General features: G+C 42.5%; 1 protein-coding gene across 2 annotated transcripts in view; it reads right to left on the reverse strand.

Annotated features, from left to right (window-relative positions):
* DPP4 (dipeptidyl peptidase 4) overlaps positions 1–24,035 on the reverse strand; it is a 74,240-nt gene that overhangs the window by 32,466 nt on the left and 17,739 nt on the right. The window contains exons 3-11 of one of the 2 annotated variants that reach the window (XM_006196217.4): positions 22,203–22,298; positions 21,704–21,795; positions 20,414–20,494; positions 14,619–14,671; positions 14,429–14,501; positions 13,501–13,621; positions 9,334–9,494; positions 7,757–7,869; positions 45–180 (exon numbers count right to left, since the gene is read on the reverse strand). In XM_006196217.4, coding sequence (XP_006196279.1) covers positions 45–180; positions 7,757–7,869; positions 9,334–9,494; positions 13,501–13,621; positions 14,429–14,501; positions 14,619–14,671; positions 20,414–20,494; positions 21,704–21,795; positions 22,203–22,298 — 926 coding nt within the window. Of the gene's footprint in view, positions 1–44; positions 181–7,756; positions 7,870–9,333; positions 9,495–13,500; positions 13,622–14,428; positions 14,502–14,618; positions 14,672–20,413; positions 20,495–21,703; positions 21,796–22,202; positions 22,302–24,035 lie in introns of both variants that reach the window. The other variant, XM_006196216.3, reaches the window with a different exon arrangement.

Below are 24,035 nucleotides of genomic sequence, written 5' to 3' on the forward strand. Positions count from 1 at the left end.
ATCCTGGGTAGATCTGGAAGCGGAATATCTCGATTTAACTTTACCACTGAGGAAGCCCATCTCCCGGTGGACTCGTCATAGTCACAGACATCCATGATTGAATAGTTCTGAATCCTCCGGATCCACTGCAGAGAAATCCTTTTCTCGGTTACCCATGTCACGCCACACAAGTAGTGGTCCCTGCACGGAGGGAGGGAAGAAACCATGAAGGGAGGGAGGGAGAGAGAGAATCGTTATTTCCAGACCTTGGTGCAAATAGACATTTTACTCAATGAAATCAGCCTTCACAGGAATACAATTTATTTATTTTTGGGGTGGGAGTAATTAGGTTCATTTATTTATTTGTTTATTTATTTAATGGAGGCACTGGGGATTGAACCCAGGACCTCGTGCATGCTAAGCATGTGCTCTACCACTGAGCTATACTCTCCCGCCGGCATACAATTTTAAATAGTTGTTGAAACCATTTAACACCATAGTATTTCACCTTTCCTTAAGGCTCAGCATGTAATTTAATTCTGAATGGCAATTAAAATCTATCTGATGGGAAACAGCAGCTAACATCCCACGGGGGTGTAGCACATGCAACTCGTGGCTCAGGACTTTACAGGTCCTCAGCTGGCCTTTGGTGGTGCCAGGGTGTCAAGGGTGACGTTTCCCATGTTTTTTCTGCTGCCTTGAGGGAACATTACAGGAGGCCAAGGACGCTGGTTGAGATCTGAGTCTTTTCTGGTAATTTGATGTTCTTGTCTAGAAAAGTCTTCCTCGTGGGGAGAAACTGCAGTTGACCCTTTCCTTAACTTCATTTCCAAAGAAGAAAAAGTTGACTCACATATCTACAAACTTTAAAGAGCAAATAGTTATATTGTACAAATCTTTTCTCAAGAGTCGAAATATGAGTCATGTGAAGAAATTCAGGGAACTTTTGGTATTTTAACATAAGTTTACACAAACAGAGAGATCTGGAGCGGGGCATCCTCCTCCAACGCAGACCTTTAACAATTTCTGGAACTACGTTTGGAGTGATACTGATAGGGATTCATAATTTACCTTTCTGCTAGCCTCCCTAAGTGCTTGCCCTGGATAATTTATTTTATTTGCTCCCCCACACGCTCTAGTGTGATTCTGCACGACTATTCGCAAGTCATTCCTTTTCGGTGTCTGATCAAAGCCTTGCTCCCTTTTGTCAGAAGGATTCCCAGGGAAGCCTTTCTCCCAGCCTCGCTCTCCATATGCCCCAGGCCGCATCCGTTCCTTTGCTCTTTCCTCCACAGGCTGCGCCCACCCCCTCTCCTGTGCTCTCCTTGCTTGACTGCAAACTCTCTGGGGCTGGGCCACAACTCTCTTGTTCACAGGGCATCTCCAGGGCCCAGCAGACCCCCGGCACAAAACAGACCCTCACTAAAATTCTGTGGAAAGCGGCACTGACCAAAGGGGGAAGTCCTGTCCTGTCCTTTGTGACCTACGTAGCTCTGTCCTTCCTCAGAATTCACAGATCAGTTCCAGTCTCCACTCCCTTCACAGGCACTAAATCAAGCAACAAATATTTATTGAGCACTGAGGATGGATAAGGTGTTGGAGAAAGCACTTTAAACCCCCTCATCACTTCACTATCCCCCTTTTCAGCGGGAGACCTTACTGTCTTAATGTGCCTCGGGTACCTGGACCTCCAGGCTGTCCCCACTGCAGGTGGCAGGCACTGAAAGAAGACCCAGCAGCAAAGCACCACATTCGCACAAAGAGGGACTCCTCTCCATTTCAGTCTTTTCTCTTGCTTATTGAGAACTAGTCTGCATGGCCAGTATTCCATGAACACCCTACGAGGCTTCCCAGCTGCCTCCTTTTGTCAGCTGCCCATCAATCTGAAATCACAGTCATGCTCTAACTTCTTTAGAACTTACTCAAATACCCCTGCCCACGATGCTTTCTTGGAGACCCTTAGATGAGAAAATGCAAAGGCAAACAAATCCTACTGGGGATGGGGGACAAATCCTTGTAAAGGGAACAGAAGAATGAAATGCAAGATAGAAAACAAAAGCTTTCCGAAAACATTTTCTAGACCAGGGTCCAGAAAACTTTTGCAGAAAAAGGCCAGCAAGTAAATATTTCCAGCTTTGCGGGCTACATGCTCTCTGTCACAGCTGCTCTCCTTGGCAGCACAAAAGCGGCTGGAGACAATACGTAAGGAAAGAGTGTGGCTGTGTGCCAGTGAGACACTGAGACGTGAAGTCTGTGTACATTTCACGTGTCAGGACGTAGTCTTCGTCCAATGATTTTTCCTCCCAACCACTCAACAATGCAAAAACCATCTTATTTGTGGGACCATCCAAAAATGGGCGTGGGCTGGATTTGGCCAGAGGGCCCAGTGTGGGGGTGGGGGCTAACTCCTGTTCTGTACCTGTAGTTCTTATTATTTTAGGTCAAAACTGCTTTATAAATCTGATGAAAATCATTTACCTCTCTCTAGGGAGGAAAAAAAGGGCTTTCCACTCACATGCACATATTTTCCAAGGGTTCCATGGGCATCGATTAGGAGAAAGGGCTCCAGAAACAGCCTTCCTCTTCTCTAAGGTGGCCTGGTGGGAGGAAGGGGCAGGCGAGGTGGGAAGAAAACCCTTTCACGTGATTAGAGGGTCACCTGGTACTAAATAACTACTTTATCTACTATTAGCCATAAATTATGCTTCAGGTTTAGCAATCAGTCATAGAAAAGTAACTTTTCCCCATTTGAAAACATTGAGCAATGGAATTTGGGGAGTCTGCCAGGAAACTCACGTGCATCTGGCATCTTCCCTGCCCATTTCTAGATCAAAGGTTCGTGAACCTGTATCCTCCACCACCTCTGTCACTGTCCACAGCCCAGGATGCACTCTGCACCCTGTGAGGACTTAGTAAGGGCGGCTCACCAGTGCAGCAGACTGTACATTTTGAATTCTTCTATAAACGTACCTCTCTTCAGGATTTGGAATTGAGGGGAGACAGCATGAGGGTGCATAGCCCAGCCCTGAGCTGAGATCATGCCAGGCCAGGATGTCAGTGAGTCGTGAAAAAGATCAAGGAAACCAACGGCTTAATTGTACTTTTTACTGGAAGGCTGAAGCCCCCACTTAAGACCAGAATCATCCAACAAGCAGTACCATCAGCTATACTTTGCAACTACGTGCTGATTTTGTTCTGTAAAAACAGAGAGGCACGTATTGAATGGACCGTTTACGGTGGTTGGAGGTGGGGTGGGGGAGGAGCATCCAGGCAGCTTGGCCTTCCCTGGAGCCACTGACTGCCTATCCCAGGTTAGACATCGGGGTCCACCAAGCTCTTCTAACTTCTGGAACAGGATGAGTCCAGGAGGAATAGGGTTGATTTTAATATTAAAGCGATGAAGTAATTTCTGGACACTAGGAGTTCACACCCACGTGGAGTCTCCCGTGTGCCAGGAACTGGTCTGAGTGCTGACGTGAAGCTCATGACCACCTTTGGAGGGAGGAATGTTAGAGCTCGTGTTTTGCAGATAAGTAAACAGAGTATTGCGTAGTTAGGTAACTTGTCCGAGGTCATACGCTGGAAAGGGTCGGAGTCAAAACCAAACTAAGCAGCTGACTTCAGATTTCCTGCTGCACGTCATTCTCTCTGCAGAACGTCCACCCACCCTCTGGTAAACACTGTTAGTTACCTTCACCCTCTTGCAGTTCTTTTCAGGATGAAATTCCGCACTCTATGAAATCTATTTATTCCTAGAGAGTGTGTGCAGACTGAATAATTGAATTTTATAAAGCAAATCATACTTGAAAGCACAGGGAGGGACTTGCTTTGGAAAGTTATACTACAGGGCATCGCTTTGTAAAGTGACTGTTGCCTTGCAAACAGTAGACATTTAATAAATGTCTGTTATGTGATACTCATTTGTGGAAATGTTTCTTTTGCTATAATAATGGTACTTAAAATGAGGTACCTATTACTAACTGGAAAGCAGACTGGAGAGAAAAACTGCTGCTAAGAGCAACGGCATAAGGTGGAGTGATTAACTCAGTGAATCCCCTGGGGAAGCAGGCATTCTGCCTGCGCTGCCCGCAGGCTCTATGCCACCCTCTGCTCCGACAGGGACACCAACTCTCCCGGGTCTGCTGACAGATGGCCGAGGACACGCAAGGCTAGGGTGAGATGGAGCAGACCCGGGGGATGCAGTGCCCACAGTGTGTGAACTCCTGGCCTGCTTCCTTTCTTGCAGGGCTCACTAGCTTCCGGGGTATTTTAGTCCAGTTCATTTATCTCCTGCTGAAAATCTCAAACCCTGAGGTCCCTACTTTATAGACCAAGGGTTATCAGCTGTTCCGAGGAGACATAGCAAGCCTTTATCTATTGTGTCCCTCAGGAGCAGAGAGAACCAGGGGCGGGGGAGGGGACAGGTCATGAGCTGGGTGTGCGGGGGGCCCCAGAGTCATTCAGCAGTAAAACACGCCTGCCCCAATCCTCTAGCTTCAAGCCACAGAATTTGCAGATGGCTGGGAGGAGGTAGAGAAGACGAATTGCCATGCAAATTCATTTTGAAGGCCATCTTTCATGGTGCTGGCTATATAAACCCCTATACCACACACACAAAGTCACACACGTTAACACACCTCAACCATCCACCCAGTCGTCCATCCATTCCATGAACGTGTCTATTCATTTATTCTACACATATCGATCGAGCACTTGCTATGTCCTGGGCACCCTGTGAGGTTCTGGAGATCTTATGGTAAGACTTGGCCGGCCCCTACCTGAAGAATTCATCTTGCGTCAGTCCAGCCATGTGAAGCACTGCTCTCACTAAAAGTTAGGAGATGTATGGTTTTACATTATCTGCTGTTTTGTCTCAAATATTCTGAGCTCTCAAATTCCCAGTACAGGTGGTCAATACAAGTGAACAGCTTAACGAATCTGATCAGCTGGTGCTCTGACTCAGCAAGGCCAGCAGGCGGAAGGACGCCCCTCACACTCGCCACAGGAGCCCAGTCTAACAAAGTGACCAAGGAGCCTCATCTTCCTGTAGGATTTCAGCTGCTGGAAGCTCTGTGATGAAAGAATGTGGCCTATGGAGAAAATTAGCGACGGGCATCTGTTCAGAGGACAGAAGACACTCGTTCTCGCAGGGCCTCACGGCCCAGGAGCTAGGGAATTACCACATGACACAGCAGAGGGTGCCGGGCAGCTCAGTAGGCGTCGCCTGCCTGGATTCACTCGGCCCTGCTGGTCTCTGCAGGAGGCCAGAAATCAGATCAGCGCTGTGCACTAGAACATTTTCTCCAGGGGGAGCTCAAGCTTGGTTGCAGCTAAGCTGCAGCCGTACTGGTGTTAACAGAGACCAGAGCTGGATCTGCAATGTCATACACAACACACTCCTTCCTGCAGCAGTTCCAAAAACAATTCTTTGGTGAAGTACGTTCCACAGCAAATACCCACAGTAAGTGATGCTGCCCTCACCCTGAGTATGGCCTAAACAGCTTCAAAGAATAGACTTAAGGGTTCATTCAGGGAGGGAGAAAAATAAGTCCTTAAACCACTGAAGTTCCTAGAGCTCCAAAATTCACAACTGCACCTTGGAAAGTAATTTCTTAGTGGGGAAGACTCACTCCATCTCTTCATCTGTGAAATGGCTGTGAAAAGGACATCACAGGAGCAGGTGGGTAACAAAGGAGATGATGTGAGCAGAGCACCAAGCCCAGTCCCCAGCACAGGAAGCACCCGATACATTTAAACTGGATCGTTCGATTACTCTGGCCTGGCAGGTGCAGGCCTCTGTCCTATTTCCAGCTCCCACTTGCTGTGTGACCTAGAGCAGATACACTTACCTCTCTGGGCATCAGATCTCTCATCTATGTCGCACAGTGATGTTCTGAGTGTGTTCTGGAAGCCCTGTAGGTTCTGTCTATTTTGAGACTCCAGGAAGAAGGAGAGGGGACCGGGACTGGGCCTGGGACCTGAGCAGCCGCCTGCTGTTTGCTTTCTGGCACCACACCTCTGTGTTGTATCTCACTTGGCCAAAGGTTCCTGGGTCCTTAAAAACATTTGTAAGGCCCAAAGCCCCTTCCAGATCTAAAATCTTTCAGAGCAGGAGCTCTCGGCAGGCAGCTGTTGAGCGTCGACCAAGAGGGCACACAGGGTCTGGGGCTCTTTCCCTGGACCCCTGAGCTTCTGCGTGCTCAGTGATGCCTCCACGCCAGAGCTCTTCCTCCCCTGTGTCCTGTTCCATCTGCTCCTCCTCCAGGAAGCTTTCTTTGATCCCCAGGGTCAGAGAAAACCCATCTCCCCCTCCTCAGAATGCCTCCAGCCTTTTGTGTATGCCTCTGCCATTGGCACTTTTGGAGTCATCTATGGACACATTTCATACCCTCCACCTTATTGTAAGTGCCAGAAGGCAGACTCAGCCCTTCAGACATTTGTGAGTGTAAGTAGTGGGTGCTTAATCAATGTTGATGGAAGAGATGGCTGGACAGGACCAAACAACAGACTTTAGAACTCTGGGTACATTTTTCTACCCTTGGACAAACTCAGCGGAAAAAAAATCAATTTACTAATAATTTTCTCTCAGAATGAAGAAGTTAACATAGATATTTCTAACCAAGTCAATAAATTAATAACCACAGGACAGAGCCTACAGCATCTCTGAGGCGGCAAATGCAACCTTGAGAAGGAAGATGCTTCCATATTGCCCTGATGATAACTTCAGGCCTCTGAGGGCATCAGCTGAATTCACACGGAGGGAGGGAGAGCACCTATTGGAGTGCTTACAAGCTCTTTCTTTCAATCAGAAAGGTTTGCATATGACTCCTACTGGCTTATTTTCTTAACCTCTAGACCTCATTTTCTTATCTGTAAAACAGACATATAATAATAGTTGTTGGGAGTTACTTTAAAGATTAACAGGATAAAGCATGTGATAACCCCCGTGTCTGGCACACAGTGAGTGCTCAATATATGCTAGTTATTCTTTAGAAGCAACAACAAAACCAACATAAACAATGGAAGTGAACAGAGAGCAACCTGATTGCAAGTTTCATGCAATTTGGTGTTTATCTTTAGAGGAAAATAAAGGAGAGGCTGAGAATTTCAAGCCACCAAGGATCATTCAAGCACATCAGTGCTATGGGGCTCCTTAAGTTTAATCCACAGTTCCCCTGAATTTCTCGAGGTCTTACCAGGCCCTGCAAAGCCCCATGTGATCCGACCTTACTCCCACTGCTCCCCTCCCCTCTCAGAGGGTCCCAGATCCTAACCTCTCGGCAGGGCCTCTCCTGCACCAAGCAGGCTCCCTCTGTAGGGACTTTGAATCTGCTCTTCCTCTGCCCGGACACTGCTCCCCTAGCTCTCTGTGTGGCCAGATCCTCCCTCTTCCTTCACATCACTGTTCACAGGTCTCAGAGAGACCTTCCCTGACCTCTCTCTGCCATCACCATCACGTCTGCCTTCCCGTGACTGTCTTCACAGCCTTTCATGACCTGACACTTTATATCTTTATTTGTTTACTTGGTTATTGTCTGCCTCCCTGCCCTCTCCGGTAGACTCCATGGCACTAGTCACTGCGCAGCCCCAGCACGGGAGCCGTGCCCGGCGTGAAGTAGGTGCTCAACAAAGTGTGGTTGAACCGAAGAATGAATGACAGGCTAGCCCTGGGGACACCATGGGACATTGCCATTGATTCTGCCATGCACTTTGGAAATGTTCTCCCCGGGAGCTATGGAACTGCTTACAGCACAAGCATTTGGGTTAAGAGTCTTACCCTATTAATACAGAAGCAGGAGGGACGATTTGTCGGGAAGTAGCATTGACGTTTGGGCTGAGTGTGCTGATATCTACAACAAAGAACTTTACAGTTGGATTCACAGCTCCTGCCTAGGAGAAGACAATCATAGCATTGGTACTGACCACACAAACAAACAAAACATAACATCACTGCACAAGTTTAAAGCTGTACAAAAATGTCTGCATGATGGCCATAAAATGATAAACAATCAGACATTCTCAAACAATTTAATATAGATAAAATGAGTATGAGGGAGAGTCATGAAATGTTTGGACAGATTATATATATTTAATATTATATATATATAATATATAAATTAACTTTGGGTCCAAAGTAACATGAATGTTTATAATTTATGCACTTTGTGCAGATAAGGGTAAACTTGTTAAAATCAATCCTACTAATCTGCACACATACCCTGACTCCAGAAGACAAGGAGACTGATGGCTGATCACTAGGAAGAATTCCCTGGCCTCAGCCAAAGACACAAGCCACCAGGAAAATTAATTTACCTGAGGCGAGAGCCAAAATGCTACTTGGGAACCCACCATTCCCACTCCAAATTCAGGTTCACCACTTTGGAGCTCAACAATCAATATTATGACAGAAATCTATAAAATCATTTTATATATACACATAGATCTTTAATTGACAAATTAGTTAGAAATAATATGATATTTTTAGCGAGAACATTCTATGGTTTTTTTTTTGCCAGTTTCACTCTTCAAAAAATAACATTCCACTGAAAATACATCTCCATATTTAGTCTCTGATTTTTTTTTCTTTTAACTTCCTCTATTTTCCTTAAAATGGCAGCTCTTCATAAGGCAAATTGAGTGAGTTGGTAAAAATAAAAATCCCTTTTCCTTTTTGCCTACAGCAAAAACACTTTCCTATTAGATTTTTCCATAGATTATACCATGGCCATTATTATTATGACACTTGTGAAGAATCAAGTTCCTTTCTAAACCTCCCTCTTCCTTGGCTTCTACTGCTTAATAAAGCTCTTTCATTTTCATAAACATGCATCCTGGAGGGGCAAAAACAGTCTGGAAAACCAAGACGAGCCACTATTATTCCAAATGCAGGACGCGTGGAATTTACATTAGTGCCAAATCTATAATAGAACCACTAAAACTAGTCACGTAGCTGTTAGTTCGTAATACAACCTGATATATAACCAAGCTTTTCAACTTCATCTAGGGCACATTCCAACTTCCACAAATGAGACGAGCTTGTGATTCAATTACAGCCTCTCTCTTCCTCCATTCAGACATTTTCATTCCCCCTACCTCTTTCAAAAGCATTTTCCCCATCTTTTTCGGCTTGTCATTCCTCAAAGTTTTTGGAGAAATTACAAAACCTTAAATCACACTCTTTCCTAGGATAATAAAAATACTTTAAAATTGCCAGCTGCTGTTGACTTCAGCAAGAGTAATCACAGCAAGCTGTTGAAGAGAGACTGACAATATTTTCATTAGCAGGAAAGGATTAAATGAAACCATTCTCTTCCCATCAAATCACGGATCCACTATATGAACAGGAGCACAGACCTTTGGATAGGGAATGCGCACAGTCTTTGGGTACTGCAGTGACTCATCAGAGTAGAAGGAGTACTCAATCAGCGGGACTTCTGTGTCATTAAATTGGGCATATGCTAAAAAAGTGCCGTTTGGAGACCACCACAGAGCGGAGTAAGCACTGAAGACTTCCTCTGAAAAAAGACAGAAATTGTTCCGTTACAAGAAGTAGCTGATAAATTGGCTCTGGCATTCAAAATATTGTTCTCATTAGCTTGAGTAATTACAGTAGAGTTCAACTAATGAACCACTTTGCATTTGCTGGGCTTCCAAAATCAGAGTAATACAAATGAGTAAAAATAAAATCTTCAAAGATAGATCTGGAGTGTAAAAATAAGTAACCCGTTGGACCATTTTAGAATATTTTAGCACACAATATTTAATATAAACTCTACATTTTTTTCTTTATCTTATAATCCTCTAAATTTATGCCACAGAACATACTAAAAGTAAATTTCACACAAGGGGCTGATGGCTGATTCGCCTTTCTAATTTTCAAACAGTCAATATGCCAGGAGAAGCTCCCCAGTTGGGCTCAGTTTGTGCTGAGCTTGCAAGGTACTGGTGGGTGGTGTGTGGCTCCAGGCTATCAAACCAGTATGACGCTCAGAGCTTACTACTCTTGGCACAAAAAGTGTGGGAAGGATGGATTTAGAATGACCAGGAGTCATGAGACCCCTACCAAGAAACCTCTCCTTTGCCTAGCCTGGAAACTGAAGACTTCCTTGGATTAAAACCCTCCTCTGGTGTATCCGCTGACGGTGAGGGAAGAGGGTCAAAGGCAGAGGCAAATGAAAGGAAACGTTTTGCTTTCTAGAACAATGCTGGACTTGTTCTCAATCTCTGACAAAGGTAGCTCCTTCTTATGTTTATTTGGAAGACTATTCATGGGACTTCCAATCTCTGGCTCTTAAAACGCCGAAACCCACCAGGAACAGAGGATTCAGGTAGACTAGACGGAGCCTCCTAGTCCTTTATGCAGAGTTAATGCACACTTCTTATGTTCTGCTGTGAGAGTGAAGGTGGAAGCAAAAGCATAAAAACTTGAATCTAACTCTTTGGAAATCATTTATTCCAATCCCTTTTCTGATTCTTGAGGCCTCTTGACAAGTTTCTTCCAAATGCTTGGGCTTGTTTTCAATAATAACAATGGTAATAGTAGTAGTAGTAGTAGTAACAGTAAAAATAAGAACAATAATAAAATACAGTAATTATAATGATGAGCAGCTGATATTTAACGACTGCTAACCATGCACCAGACACTAATAAGTATCTGGCACCTATTATCTCAGCTGATCCTCACAATAACTCACTGTGAAGATGAGCAGAGAGAGGCAGGCAGACTTACAGAGACGAAGTCATTTACTCAGGGTCATGTGACCAATGGTTGATAGAATCAAGAATGAGTCCAGATTTGTCTGGAGTCCAGGCTCCACTGTCCCTGCCTAGTTCAGCACTTTGCTTGGTGAGGCAGCCTGCTCCCCCTTTAACTGCTTTATCCCTATAGCACTGAGTCACATTGATGCAGCAATTTAGAATTTACAACACACTTACCTATTCGAACCCTGGGTGAGTCTACTCATAGGGTACTTTACAGAGAAGGCAACTAAGGCTAAGACTGAGTGAATTGCCAGAGACAAGAACTAAGACACGGGCCTTGTGATGCCAAGCCAAGGGGGTTCCCACTAAGAATGTCTGCACATACTGAGTTGACGTCTCATTCCTTGTGGCTTCTACCCACTGGTTCTAATCTAAGATCAAGATGCAATTACGTAAAATGAATACAATTACAGCAAGGTTATGGCTGGTAAAATTACTTGTAAGTACAGGGAGCAAGTAGCATTCTGGGCTTCGAATTAGTAGTTGTTTAGAATACAGAACATATTTTTCCATACTGATGAAGCATCAAAACCATTCTTATAAAACTACTTCCAGTCAAACTCAGTCTTGAGAATGAAGGGACCATAGGTAGGAAGAAGGGCAAATAACACAGGAAGAAAAGATTTCCAGCCCTGCCTGATACAAAGCTGGCTGTGAGCACAGGTGTGTCTGGGGCACCCCACTACCCCCGCCGTCTGCCCTGACTTCGACCCTCCCTCACAATCCTGTGAGACCTCCCGACCCACCACTCGGATCTGATCCTCCTTAAGTGCCCCTAGACCTAGTTTCCTGCCCCTAATAGGGTACTTTAACTTACTCCATGACAATTGTTTGTTGGCTTCTTTGTCTCTCTCTCCCTGGGCTAAGTTCCCTGACAGCAGGAGTCGGGTGGCATTTGTCTCTGTGTCCCCAGCAGCTGGCACAGCACCTTGTAGGTGGCTGGCACTCAATGTGAATTGCAAGGAGTTAATCACACCACCACTGTCAACACTACTACTCCGGGGGGTAGGGAGTGCTCCATCTTCCAAAAGTACTTCCTTCTCTATCCCTCCTCATCCTTGCTCTCACCAAAACTCTCAGTTTCAGCTCTGGGTTAGGTAAATTACACTCATACGCAAGAGTGACTATCACATAATTAACTTCATACTAGGAGAAAAGGATTATCGTTAAAAAAAATAAAATACTTATTAACTAAAGTAAGATGATAAACCATTAGAAAATCATGAAATAAAACAAAGTAAAAGCAGAGAAATCGAGAGAGAAAGCTATGTGGGGACTCCAGGTGGGGTAGGGGCTCCTCTGTGAGCGTCCCTCCACAGCGTGGCACGTGGCCTTGTTTAGACTTTGCAGCTTTCTCTGTTCTTTTGCTTATAAACCTACAGATTCTCAAATGTACTCTTTTTTGCCCAAGAAGTCTTCATGGCTGCAGTGGAGAGGGTGGCCCCAATGCGAGGGTGATCTGATATATGGAGAAGCAGATGTGCTCCTTTAAATACACAAAACCAATCGTAGGAATTTCCCTGTAGGGACCGAAGTCCCATTTTTAAAGACAGGCTCACACTGAAACTGTGAAGCCTTTCTTCTCCTTGTGAATGGCTTAGTCATGAACAGGCAAAATGAGAGCCCTCCAGCTATTATCTCCCTCAGACAGGACCCCTGTGTTGGGGTGTTATCTTGGAGATGCCCAGCTGTTCCAGGGAAGGGTTGGTCACAGCTTTGGGAAGAGGCTTCACCCAGCTCACGTCGGGGATCCTGGCGGTTGTGCTGTGCTGTCCAACAAGCAGTGAAAGATGTTTTTCAATCTTTAAGTGACTAGTGCTAGTAAATGTCATCGTAAGTTCTAATCAAACACTTGTTTCTGGGCCACGGACATTTATCTTTCTTTTAAAGTATATTCTGTTGTTGTTCTTATAGTGTTACCCACTTAACTGAGCTCGAACTGGTAAGAAACAAAATGAAGTCATGAAGAACAATTATTTTTTTAAGTATGAAGAAGAAATAACAGGATAAGGTAAGGATGAGTCTTTAATAAGCTTGAGGCAATCTAGTGAACAGTGTGGAACAGCCTCAAAATGCCTTTTACCTTGGCAACTGTAGATACAAATAATGTTTTCCTAATCGTTTCTAAAACTCTTTATCCTAAAAGAGAGAATAATTCTTTTTACCTTTTTCAGTTCTGTTTTTTGACCTCATTTTTTCCTACCTTCATAAACCCAGTCAGTTATTCCATTATATATCACATCTTTTTAGTTTTTATTCCTTTAAAAACAAGAAATTATCATTCGTCCAAATTCAAATGAACACAAATCTTTTATGAAACAGGCATTTTCTTCCCCCCTCTTCCCCAACCTCCAGACAGTATTTCGTCATCTTTTGGAATGTTGTGGGAATACTTAGATTTCCTTAGTAACTTCTGGGTTAGGTGGGCCCAATCAGAGAAATATCTGATGTTTTAATCTGGAGGCTTTTATGCCCCAGTAGAGCAGAAAAGCTACCTACACAGAAAGGCACTTTGTAGCAGTAGAGCAAAGACAATAGGAGCATCGACGAGACACTGAGGACAAGAGTGGCAGCAGCTAGGAAATTCTTGGTTTATGAGACACCTGGCTTGTGAAGGCTGAAGGAGGATTTGATTACATTTTAAAAAGAAAAGGAACCTTATTTTGAATGTTAATGAACTGTCCCATTTTCAAAGGAAACGTATAACTGTTTTTGAAAATGCACAAATTTTCTGATCTGAAAAAGCTTTAACGTCCCTACCTTCATAAACCCAGTCAGTTATTCCATTATATATCACATCTTTTTCCCCAGTCCACGTGATCCTCTGACTTGGCAAGTTTGGTTCACTTTTAACATAAATATCATTGTTCCAAACGTATGCCTAGAAAGATTGGGGGGTGGGGAATATGATAAATAATATGTTATATTTTATCCTGGAGTTTGAAAAAAACATTTTATCAATTATTTTATCCCCCAAAATTATTGGTAGGCAAGTGTAATGATTACCTTAGGTTATTCCATTTGAGCAGGAAAAGAGTCATTTACTCCCTCCCCTCAAGTTCTTAAATTATAAGTATACATGCTATCATCCCCAAATACTCTTAAAAACACTCCTTAACTATTAAAAAGAAGAAGAACAACCACGGCTTTTTGCTACTAAGGACCCGGAAGACTGGCCACTTCTTTACAATGACAGGTGCTTTGCATTTCTCTCTGGGGGAGGGGAGTGGAGGGAGGGCCCCTGGCCTGCCCAGGGGGTGAAGTTCAACTACAGATAAACAGTCTGTCTTTCGGTTTAGATTCTTTTGGACTTCGGACACTCTTAAGACTATAGAACATGAAGACATATCTACGGTGACACAGAGAAAGTCACAGATCTAGCAGAAAGCAAGTATGCTTCAAAAAAGCCAAACCAAACCGAACCAAACAAAAACTTAAGTGCAACAGATTTAGAATTTAAGAGTTTAATAAACATTTCCCCAGTAAATAAACAATTGCCTAATAGTAGTTCAGAAACTTTCAGGAATTATATTTGCTATGTTAGACTAACAAAGTGTTATTTTAGGTACTAAGCCTCTGATTGTGACCTACTGGCTTCCTAAGTTTCTGCTCTGTATCTGGGTTAGCAGCTTCTGCATACAAGAGATCTGAGCCATCATGTTTCTGACAAGGGAAGAAGCTCACTAACCAATTTATGACCCACTGGTGACCATGTGATCCACTGTGTGTTGTTTGGGATTCTCTCTTCTGTAATCAGCTGCCTGGAAAAACATAAAAAGAAACATTACCAAATGAATAAATCACAGTGGGATTCCTTTTCTTTTCAAACTATTATTACACTAGAAAAGCATAACAGATTTTAGGAGGAAATCACTGACCTTTTCTTTAAGTCATAAATGTCATATGAAGCTGTGTAGGAATGCCTCCATTGCTATGAAAGAAAACAGACATTTCAGGCTTCCATGATTCTTGAGAGTGTGACCACTTGCTTACAGGAGCTCAAGATGAGAGATAAAGCCATATAACATTGTATAATTCTCAGATTTTATATCTCACAATTCCCTATCTAGATTCTTAGAATTTTGGAGTTAGAAAATGTGTTAGAAATCATGTAGTACAAACTCCTCTGGACTTCATCTGTACCTCATCTCTGGTCCTACCCCTGCAAAGGGGACTCCCCAGAACGACAGTGGGCTGAGGTGCCACATCCTGTGGAAACGTTATTCCTAGCACTTACCATGGGTATGTTAAGTTTACTGTTTGAAAAATGTAAATTTTTACTTTTCAACCATCTTATTGGCCAAATATCTTAAAGTTCGCTAATTCTATTGCTGGTGGTGATGTGGAGAGATGTTTACCTTCTTACACTGATCATGAAAATATAAAGAGTTATAGATTTTTTGAAAGCCACCTGGTAATATATATTAAAACTGAAATATGTATACCATCAATATTTTAAATCATCATCTCAAAAAGCTAAAAAAGGAAAAGCAAACCAAATCCAAAGAAATTAGAAGAAAAGAAATAAGAAAGGTAAAAGCAGTAATCAAATAAAGAACACAGTAGAGAAAGGTCAACAAAGCTAAAAACTGGCTCTTTAAAGTAAACTAACAATATTGCTAACAGAGAATAAGGAAAAAAAAGTGTGAATAAATCATCTCAGAAATGAAAAATGGGACACCACAACAGACTCTACAGACATTAAAAGACTGTAAGATATTATTGTAAATGTCTTTTACCAATAAATTTTAAAAATTAGAAAAAAGGACAAATTCCTTAAAGAACAAGTTATCAAAAGTGGGACTAGAAAAAATAGAGACTCTGAATAGTCTTGCATCTAATAAGCAAATTGAATCCATAAAGAACCTTTATACAAAGAAAACTCCCAGCTCAAATAATTTTTCCAGCAAGCTCCTTGTTATTTAGCCAAATGAGTTGAAAACTGATACCCACACAAAAAGCCTCCACACAAAATTTTTACAGCAGCTTTATTGATAACTGCCAAAACTCAGACGTAACTGAGATGTCCTCCAACAGGTGAATGGATAAACAAGCCGTGGTCCATTCAGACAACGGAATATCACTCAGCAATAAAAGTAACGTGCTACCAAACCATGAAAAGAAATGGAGGGAACTTAAACGCAAACTTAAATTGCTAAGTGAGAGAAGACAGTCTGAAAGGCTATCTACTGTATGGCTCCAACCAAATGACATTCTGGAAAATGCAAAATTACCAGAAGTAAAAAGATCTGTGGTTTCTAGGTGTTCGAGTAGAGGGAGGGATGAAAAGACGGAGGACAGGGGATTTTTTGGACAGTGACAATATTCTGTATGACACTGTAATGACAGATAAATGCCATTATGCATTATACATCTGTCAAAACCCATAGAATGTACAACAGGAAAAATAACAGGGGTTGGGGTGGGGTCAGGAGGGGTGAGGAGGTATATGGGAACTCCCTGTACTTTCCAGTCCTTTTCTGTAAACCTAAAGCTGTTCTAAAAAAATAAAGTCTATTAATTCAAAAATAAATGAATTAGAGCCACACCAGATGACTTGGAAGAAGTTCCACATGGTATCACTGAGTGAGAAATGCAATTTACAGAAAAGTATGGAAAATAGGATTCTATTTTTATAAAATGAGCAATAACTAAAAAGAATCTCTATCTTCATAGAATTTATGTGAATAAAGAAACAAATATAAATTGTGGAGGGATAGACAACAGTCTTAACATGGGATACCTGGGGAAAAGGCAGCAGGGTGAGGAGTATGGAGCCAAGCACAAATGGAAAAAAATAAGACCGAAGATTAAAACAAAATATGATCACAGATTTGCATTTATGAAAAACTATATTTCTATGGGAATGTACATATAAAGATATTTTAAAAGAAATTACTTGTCTTTATGTCTGACTACCCTACCATACTTCTAGAGGTAAGAAATTGTGTCTTATGCATCTGTAAATACCTGCAGTCTGGTCTAGTGCAAGCCACACAGTATGTATTCAAGAAATAAACCAAACGAAAATAATGAGAATTTACTGATGAGGCTGAAATAGATGAAACGGGTAGCCCGAGGACCCCCAGCTATACTCACAGACTGAGACTCAAGTCAGGCTCCGATCTTGAGGACTGTTTCCCACTTATCATTTATCACCTGTCTATCCTCTCCTGTCAACAAATATTTATTAAGTCCCCACTTTTTGCAAATCACACATTCCTTTCTGAATCCTGGATTATTCTGACAGACTCCATGCTTATTTCTGGGAAACTTCTGAGTATAATACTCTCTAGAGCCAAAAGTTGTGGTACAGGCTAAAAATATTAAGAGATTTAAGAAGTTTTGAGATCATTTCAGAATGGCAGATCTATCATGGGTTGTAAAGGGAAATCCAAGATGTCTGTATGTTCACTTCGTCTTCTGAAACAGACTCATCAGTCTATTTAAGCTATAAACATTGGCAGCTACCTTCAATCAGGCATTACTGGATAAGACAGGCTCCCTCTTTTTGAGGAGCTAATAGTTGAATGGGAGATATGGAGACGTAAACTACAGGAAAAGAATCACGAGACATGTAGTGGAGGTGGGTGGGGAAGGGCGGGAATCATCAACTAGACCTTGGGGAGGGAAGAGGCTTAGGGAAAAGGTGATTCTTGGATGGAATCTCGGGGGAGGAAGATTGCCACACAGAGAAGGGTAAAAAAAAAAAAAACATTGTAGTAGAGAGAATTTGAAGCACAAGGATAGGAAAGATCATGTTTAAGAGCACAAGCTTTGGAGTCTTCTAACCTGGATTCAAATCTTGCTACAAACTGAATATGTGTATCCACTCCCCTCCCAATTCATATGTTGAAATCCTAACCCTCCACCCCATGTGATGGTCTGGAGGTGGGGCCACTGGAGGAAAAGAGACTCCAGGGAGATGCCTTGTCCCTCCCACCACATAAGAACACATGGAGAAGATGGCCAACTACGATCCAGGAAGTGGGACCTCATCAGACAAAAAATCTGCTGGCACCTTGGTCCTGGGCTTCTCAGCCTCCATAACTCTGAGAAATAAATTTCTGTTGTTAAGCCACCCAGTCTGGGGTATTCTTTTCTGGGGCCCAATGGACGAAGACAAGTCTCCAATGTGTAATATCAGGCAAGTTTCTTTCTAAGCTTCAATTTGGTGAGGACAGTGGCAGAAACAATCTCAGGTGCATGCGAATGCATGTGAAGTACTTAGGGCTCCTGGGACATTGTCAACAGGTCACAGAGGACGCAACTATTATTATCTGCACAAGGCTCAGCAATGAGTGCAGATCCATGAGAACATCCATACTACGATGTATGGTACTTATTTATTTACGTTTTCAGTCACTCACTCATCTTTTTGTAGCCACACCTTAAAAGTAATAATTGATCTTTCTGGAGTGCTAACTCAGTCATGGAGAAGCCGTGCAGTAGGATCTAAACAACACCGGAAGTAGACCTCCAGGGAAATGGAATAAAACCAGACTTCTCTTTGTTCTTGAGAGCGGATGAGTCAGCACATCTATGCTGTACAGAAAACTCTATTGGATACTCTGGGAAGTAAAACAGAAGATGTAGTTCTTTACTTTCAATAATCTTATAATCTAATGCTTTGCAATAAAATGTATGAAGAAAATAAAATAAGCTAATGTGCTACGGAGTGAATGGTTGAGCATGGGGGAAGAACAGAGCAGCAGGGGGTGATGTTAAAGTGATCAAGAAGGCTGGACCTGAATTACGAAGAAGGGGGAGTCAGATGATGATCAGAGGAGGAAGATTCCAGGATGAAGCAAAAGCAAATACTTTGGCCCTTGGATGGGAATGAAAGTGATGCTTGAGAGAAATAAAGAGCTGTACACTTAAAGGCTCTTGACTTTGAAGTCCTTAAAACTCCCCAGGCCTTGACCCCATCCATAGTTATACTGTTAGTTGGTGTGGGGTAGGTTGTAAGCATCTGTAATTTGAAAAACCACCCCAGGTGATCCCAAAGTGCAGGCAAGGGTGGGAAGCACTGGCTAAGCATGGTGAGTGCAGAGAGGGCAGCAGGAAGTGGGTTCAGAAGGGCAGACTGAGATCAGTCACACAGGCTTCCGAGGATGCCATGTTAGAGGTTGCATTTTATTCTGAAAGGGATGGGAAGCTACTGATCGTGAAGGATTAAGCACAGGCACGACATAATCTAACTTAGGCTTTAAAAGGAGCTTGGATCCTCCTGGAAAATGCAGACAGCGGGATGAAGAGGACAGAATGAAAAGTGCAAAAGCAGTTAAATGCACATGAGAACTCCAGTGACACAACAAATACAAATTTCCAGCGATGGCTGTCCAGCTAAGGTCTCCCAGTGAAATACATCCATCAGTACACATCATAGGGCACTTTTGAACTTGGCTAAATAGTTCATTGAGCTGGTATTTACCTTGCTTTTTCCACCTTAACCTTATAGTCCTTACATGTTGGTCTTTCACGTGGGAAATCGTTAATCAGTAGTTCCCTACCCTGGTTGCTCATTAACATAATTGAATGTTTAAAAAAAATACTGATGCCAGCTTCACCCCAGAGACTTCAGTTTATTGCTCTGGGGATCAGACCTGGACACTAGGAAGTTTTAAAAGCTCCTCATGAGATTTTAATCTGTAGACAGCAAAAAGAATCACCGAATTAAACCATTATCCATTAATTGGTTAAAGTCGTCGTAGGTTTCTGATATGTTCCCTAGTTGATTTAGCAAAACAGTCAGCAAATCTGCACGTCCAGGAACTGGAGTCCAGCACGGTGAATCAGGGTAAATACTATGACTGGGAGTCACCATCCCAAAGTGGGAAATGGAGTCGGGGCTGAGGGAGATAGTTTACGTGGCTTGAGTACAGCAGTGCTGGCCTGTGAGATAAGCCCACTCAGTACTCACTATTTATTCTAGAAAACAAGGCAGAGGTGGGGATAACCAGCTTTGTGTTTTGTTTTAAATGCAGACTATCTCTTTACTGTTTTTTAATCTTTCTTACATATCTCAAAACTTCCTATACTCAACAACTGTTGTCAAATCCGCGAATAATCAAAAAGCTGCAGTCAACGTCACTGGCGATTTGCAGCCACCCTAAACAAGGACAGGACGTGAGATCAGGCTGTAACACTTTCTGAATGTGCTTCAGTGCTCCCTGCGGGGTGCTGATGGCCTGGGCTGAGGCTCCCCCTTCCCCATGGTTTGTGTGTGGTGGGGTCTGGGGGCCTTGCAGCGTCTCTTCTGGAGGATGAGAAGTTTAACTCTTTTTAAAGCAAATACTTGAGAGTTTTACTAGACGTCAAGCTGAGACAAAGGAAATAAAGGATTTTATTACTGGATGTACAGTCAGACATGTAAACTTACTTCTAACTTATATGTTCTAATTTACTAACCTATGTTTTTACTATCTATAATATTACTTAGACTTTTCAGTATTTGAAAGCACTGAAAATGAGTTTCTTTTAGAACATTCATTGGACTTACCTTTTAAGAATGAGACTGACCCTTTCTCCCTTGACACTGAATTAATGAGTTTTGAGCACCCATTGTATTACTTACGTATCAACCTTAAGTATTCACAGACTTGAAATTAGTTAAAAATTAACATACTCACAGGGTTCCTTAAATGTCACAGTAAAAAAGCATTTCTTTTACCTTCACATAGTTGTATTCGAAGAGAATATATTGTCTGTCAGGAGATACTGAATAATCATTTATAGAATGTCCAAATTCATCCTGTCAATCAAGTAGAAAAAAGAACAACTGATCAACTCCAAATGACCGTGATGAAAGGTGGGTGGTGATCAGGGTTAGAGAATCAGGGAGGGAAGGATTAATTCTAACCAAGGCTATAAGGGTGAGGATTAGAGAACTTTCTCAGAAGGGGAAACAGCAGGAGGAAAAACCCAGATTCAGGAAGGGCATGCATATTTAGAGACTGTCTAAAGATTAGGTGCAACCTGAATATGAATGGGTTGTGTCAGACAGAGAGGACAAAAATTATCTAGCACATTATCAGCATCTAAATGTAGGAAACAAAACAATGAACTCCTTTTTTGCACATGGATGTGATAGAATCTTATCTGTCTTTTAAAAACATGCTCTGGTGACACAGTGGCTGAGATGAGACAAGAGAGGGTTGCATTAGCCCTGGACTTGGGCAATGCTGTGGCTGATTTCCGGGATGGAGACACGAACCCAAGTTAGACTACTCACTGTCACAAGATTAATCAAGGCCTTGAACCAGGACTATACAGAGTGGAAATGGAAATCTGAGAGACACTTGACATTGCAGAGGGGGGACTGATGGGGTTTGCTGAGCAGCTGAATGTGGGGGACAACAGGGGAATCAGGAGGATTCTGAGGTCCCCAGCTTAAGCCACTTGGAGGAGAGCGCTATTTATTTACCAAGATTGGTAAGTCAGGAAGAGGAACAGGAAGCTTTCCGTTTGCTAGGAGAGGGAGGGGAAATGACTTGTTTAGCTTGGGATCTGACTTAAAATGCCTGCAGGCTACCCCCACCCCCCTACCCTGCGCAGGAGCCAGCCAGCTATTGGAAACAGAGGTTTGGAACTTGGGAGGAGGTTAGAGTTAAAAGCCTGTGTCTGAGAAGCCAGGCCAGAGAGAAGAGCACTGGCTGCTGTGGAAGTGGGTGAAATTCACTGAGGGAGAGCACGCCACGTGGGGAGGGAGGCCAGCAGTGAAGATGGGGCCCGGAGGCGCACTTACACAGAAGAGGATGCAGAGGAGGAGGGATCGCCAAAGGAGACTAAAGAGTAGCCAAGGCAGGGAGTATTCCAAGAAGAAGAGAAAGATCCACTGCGCCATATGCTGCAGAGAGAGCCCGATATGGATGAGGAACGATAGTGCTCATGATTTAAAAGGTTATGAAAAAAATCCCCAGAATTCCCTTAAAGCAGGAATTAATTATGTGATTAAACATACAAATGTACTGTTCTCCAAGAAAATGGAGCTGTTTCCATATTCAGCATTGAATAGCAAGATATTATTTTCTTGTCTGTAGAGATATTCATGATCTAAAGAGAGAAAACAGGCAGATCAATATTTCAAGTTGCTATTAAACATCTTTAGCAGCTAAAAGAATTCATGCAATAAAAATTGAAGATTTAAATTCACACAAGTACTAAACAGGCATTTCTAAGTTGGACAAACATTAACTGATGAATATTACACTAGTACGCCTTCACTTTTCCATCATTATTATAAAGGTTTCAATTCACGTTTAACTTTTTATAGTACATAGCAAAGAAATACAAAGGTTTCTTTCTGTCTTAACTCCCTTTGCATTCTCAGGTACAAAAAATACTCTCCTATATGGTTTTTAAAAATAAGGGTATCTTCTCGGTGCCATAAAAGTGCCCCATCAGCTAACTAGAATGAAAAGAAGCAGGAAATCAGCCCCCTCTCCACAAAAAGTTCTTACCTGAAACCCATTGCAAGGTGTAGACCTTCAATCTAAAAGTGTTTTTTAAATAATCAGTTAGAGTGTAAGTTCTGCGGCTATCAGCTGTAGCATCATCTGCTGGTGAAAATAAAAAACAGCCAAACGTTCAGTAAGATGAGATAACGTAAGTTTTGTGTAAAATTAAAAAAAAAAAAGTATGTCTACAATACATACCGGTCACAAAATGCAGAAATATACTCACAAAGTGCAAAACACATTTTGAAAAATTTCAGATTGGGTAGAGGGGGTAAAATTGCATTCAACTGTTGAAGTGTATGTGAGCATGTGTGTTTCAGGCTGCTATATTAGTGAGCTTCATTACAAAGTCTAGATCAGCAGTGTCCAAGGAAAATACAGGGTGAGTACATTTTCTAGTAGCTGTATTTAAAATTTTTTAAGGTGAAATTAATTTTAGTAGCATTTTATTTAGCCAGTATATCAAATATATTCTTCTTTCAATGTATCACCAATATTTAAATGTTATTAATTTCCCATTATTCCTTTTCATACTAAGTCTTTAAAACCTGGTAGGTAGTTGATGATTACAGCATACCTCGATTTGAACAGGCCCATTCCCAGGCAGTGGCTACATGGGGCCATGCAGCGGGTAGCACAAGGCTAGGTCATTCTTTTTTGAGGCCCTGAGATCTATTTCTAAGCTGTCTTGCTCTGCACAGATCTTTAAGCTATGCTGACCACCCCTCTTCTTCCCGTTCAGAGATCTTTTAAATAAATGACAAAATCTGCACTTACTACCTTAGCTACCACGGGTACATTTTCAGTGCTGGCTTGAGCCTTCTGAGCTGATCTGCCCCACTCTAACCCTGTACATACCTTGTCTAAAACAACTGTCTTCCCTCCAAATTAGTTTTCCATAGGAAATTGGTGTGGCTTTATATTCTGTTATGGATGAGCCAAAGTCAAAGTCTGAAGAACATTTTAATATCTTCCTCTTTTTTTTTTTTTACCACTACCTACATCCAGTGAATCCTGCTGACTCTTCCTGTGAAATCTCTTCTCCAGGTATCCGTGCCATCAGGTCCTCCCAGTCTAGTTCCTGCACTGCACCATCACTGGAATGATTTTTCTAATATGCTGCCTTCATTCTGGTGGTCTCTTCTTCAAAAGCTTTCAGTGGGCCCCCAATGTCCACAGGAAGATCCAGACTCCTTAGCCCGGCACTTGTGGCCTCCGCAATCTGACAGGAGACTCTTTTCAGGCTCATCTCCTCTCTCTTGCAGCATGAGCTGTCTCATCTGCTCACACTGATCTGCCCACTGAACCCAGTAGATTTTAGGCTTATCCGCCTCTGTTCCTTGTCCTAAGCTACTTCCCTGGAATGTCAACTGCTTCCCTGTCGGTCATAACCCTTAACCCTCCGACTCCCACCTCTTTCATCATGATTTCAAGTCTTCCTCTGACTTTTGTCCCCACGCTACTCATTTGGTTCTTGTCACTTAATAACTCATATTGATAACTATTTTTCCAAACCTACCTGTGTGGTCTACTCAGCTAGGCCACATATTCTTTGAAGACAGGGCCGTGGGTTTTTGTTTTTTGTTTTAAGTTTTTTTGTTTTGTTTTCATCAGCCTTAGCATCTAGCACATTTCTATGCCATAGTAGAGACATGCAAAAAGAAGTTTCTGTTGATTATCATAGAATACCATCCTATAAGCACAGTCGAGCCAATGTGATTCCTCTTCCTCTCTCAGCCTCCACTGATTACAAATAGCCCAAAGTCTTTTTCCAAACTCTCCACATTTTCCACATGTAAATGTAAACACACACTCACAAAATCAGCCACTGTCATA

The sequence above is a fragment of the Vicugna pacos genome, chromosome 5 (genome assembly GCF_048564905.1).
Source record: "Vicugna pacos chromosome 5, VicPac4, whole genome shotgun sequence".
Lineage (NCBI taxonomy): Eukaryota > Metazoa > Chordata > Mammalia > Artiodactyla > Camelidae > Vicugna > Vicugna pacos.